The sequence below is a fragment of the Eimeria acervulina genome, genomic scaffold (assembly GCF_000499425.1).
Source record: "Eimeria acervulina Houghton genomic scaffold, Eah_scaff1539, whole genome shotgun sequence".
NCBI classification, from domain to species: domain Eukaryota; phylum Apicomplexa; class Conoidasida; order Eucoccidiorida; family Eimeriidae; genus Eimeria; species Eimeria acervulina.
The window spans coordinates 1-2500 of record NW_013549118.1 but is presented as its reverse complement, the minus strand read 5'-3'; the positions used below and the strand labels follow the sequence as shown (position 1 = coordinate 2500).

The 2500-nt window shown below is 45.8% G+C and overlaps 1 protein-coding gene across 1 annotated transcript; it reads left to right on the top strand.

The window, feature by feature from the left end:
- Positions 1–435: 435 nt before the first annotated feature.
- EAH_00060800 (hypothetical protein) lies at positions 436–2419 on the top strand (the record flags this gene model as incomplete). Its single annotated transcript, XM_013393420.1, has 6 exons — positions 436–452; positions 901–1233; positions 1506–1669; positions 1836–1945; positions 2058–2151; positions 2378–2419. Coding segments are annotated over 6 exons (760 nt in total), but the record flags the coding sequence as incomplete, so codon positions are not given.
- Between the last annotated feature and the right edge of the window lie 81 nt (positions 2420–2500).

The following is a 2500-nucleotide window of genomic DNA, read 5'->3' as shown; positions in this document are numbered from 1 at the left end:
AAAGATAAGGGTTTATGCATCAAAGATAAAGATAAAGATAAAGATATATATATTATTTTGTATATATATATCCTTTAAGCAGAATATAGTAAACAAAAGAACAAAAAGAAAAAAAGGAAAGCAACGCAGACACCAATCGAAAGATATACACCCACAGGAAACCCTAAACCCTAAACCCTAAACCCTAAACCCTAAACCCTAAACCCTAAACCCTTAATTCCAAACCAACCGCAGAAAGCGGCACGAAAGAAAGTTCTCCCGGCACCCCAACGAGAGGAGAGAAGCAAACCCTCAATCACTCTTGCACAAAAACATCAAACCCTAAACCCTAAACCCTAAACCCTAAACCCTCAGATTTGCAAACTCAAAATCATACAAACATAAAATGCAGAAAACAAACAACAAAACCCTAACCCCTGCCTACAGCCACGCACAATGGGGCTGGCAACTCCGTCAAGCCCCTAAACCCTAAACCCTAAACCCTAAACCCTAAACCCTAAACCCTAAACACTAAGCGCTAAAACTCAAAATAGAAATCCTCTAATTAGGTTTTCCTTCTATCTTTAGACATATCTTTTTTAACGAAACAAGAAACCCTAAACCCTAAACCCTAAACCCTGAAACCTAAACCCTGAAACCTAAACCCTAAACCCTACGGATCTGCCCATAGTTACACGCTACCAATCGAGCCCCAAACCCTAAACCCTAAACCCTAAACCCCAGTTCCTAAACCCTAAACCCTCAAAACATCTAACTGTATTTTCTGTTTTTCAAGCTGTCTAAAAGCCTTCCCCCTTGCCCGTCGCTACCAACCCCCAAACCCTAAACCCTAAACCCTAAACCCTAAACCCCAGAGCCTAAACCCTAGTTTCTACAACCTTTTCTCCACCTTCTTCACAGGAAGGAGATAAAGGGAGCCATTTCGCTGCAACAGCAGCAGCAACAGCAGCAACAGCAGCAGCAGCAGCAACAGGGGCAGCAGCAGCAGCAGCAACGGGAGCAGCAGCACCAACAACAACGGCAGCAGCAACAGCAGCAACAGGAGCAACAGGAGCCGCAGCAGAAGCAACACGAACAGCAACAGAGGCAGCAGCAACAGCAGGAACAGCTGCAACAGCAGCAGCACCAAGAGAATCAGCAACAACAGGAGCAACAGCAGCAGCAACAGCAGCAGCAGCAGCAGCAACAGCAGCAGCAGCAGCAGCAACAGCAGCAGCAGCAGAGATGGAGAAGGTGAAACGGAAGCGTTTGAAGGCAGAGGAGCAGCCAGGCTCCGATCAGGTGCAGCAGAAACAGCAGCAGCAGCAGGAGCAGCAGCAACAGCAGCAGGAGCAGCAGCAACAGCAGCAGCAGCAGCAGCAGCGGAATCGAGACAGAGCATCTAAATTGAGGAGACAGGCAGAAGCAGCAAGAGAGCGTGCTGCTGCTCTTTCAGAAAGAAGAATTAAAGAGCTGAAGCAAACCCTAGTTGGTGGTTTAGACAACGAGGACGTTGAAAATTGCAGACAAACCCTAAACCCTAATGAGGGGGAGAGCATACAGCAGCAGCAGGAAAAGCAGCAGCAGCAGCAGCAGCAGCAGGAGCAGCAGCAACAGCAGCAGAAGAAGAAACTAAAAACCCGTGCAGCGGAGAAGGCGCAGCAGCAATCTCTAGCAGACTTCTCGTCTAGTGCGTACCAAACCCTAAACCCCAAACCCTAAACCCTAAACCCTAAACCCTAAACCATTCTTTCGCGTATTTTAAAACCCTCAGCAAAATCTGCTTGTCCTTATGGGGGGCTTGGGGTTTTCTAGGGTTTAGGGTTTAGGGTTTAGGGTTTGTTAGGGTGCCTCAGGTATTGCTGCGCTGCTTGATGAAGAGACACCTAATATAAAAGATATTGAAGAGAAGAAAGAGAGAGATGAAAACAACAAAGAAGAAGCCCTTAGAAAACAGCTGCTCGCCGTACGCACCAGGGTTTAGGGTTTAAAGGAAATATAGGGTTTAGGCCGCCTCAAATAGCTTTTAGGGTTTAGGGTTTAGGGTTTGGGGTTTAGGGTTTAGGGTTTGTTTGCAGGAGAAGAAAAGACAAAGAAACAGCGCACATATAAAACCAAGTCAAATGGATATAGAAAGGGAGAACCTCTTAAAGAAACTAGCTACTAAAGGCAGTAAGAAAACCCTAAACCCTAAACCCTAAACCCCAAGAAGATGCAGACACCTCACGGCCTTGCAGCGCGAAGCTGTTTTAATTTTTTAGGGTTTGTCTGGGGTGTATATGCTGCCAGTTGTGTTTGTAAACCCTAATTGAGGGTTTAGGGTTTACGTGCAGCCAGTTGCGTTTGTAAGTGTAAACCCTAATTGAGGGTTTAGGGTTTGCGTGGGGTGTATGTGCAGCTGTACGCTTCTTAAATGTTTTAATGAATGCGCGGCGAGAAGGTGAAAAAATCGAACAAAAGAAAAGAAGAAGAAGCATGCACCGCTATAAAAACAAGAATAAAAACAAAACCCTAAACCCTA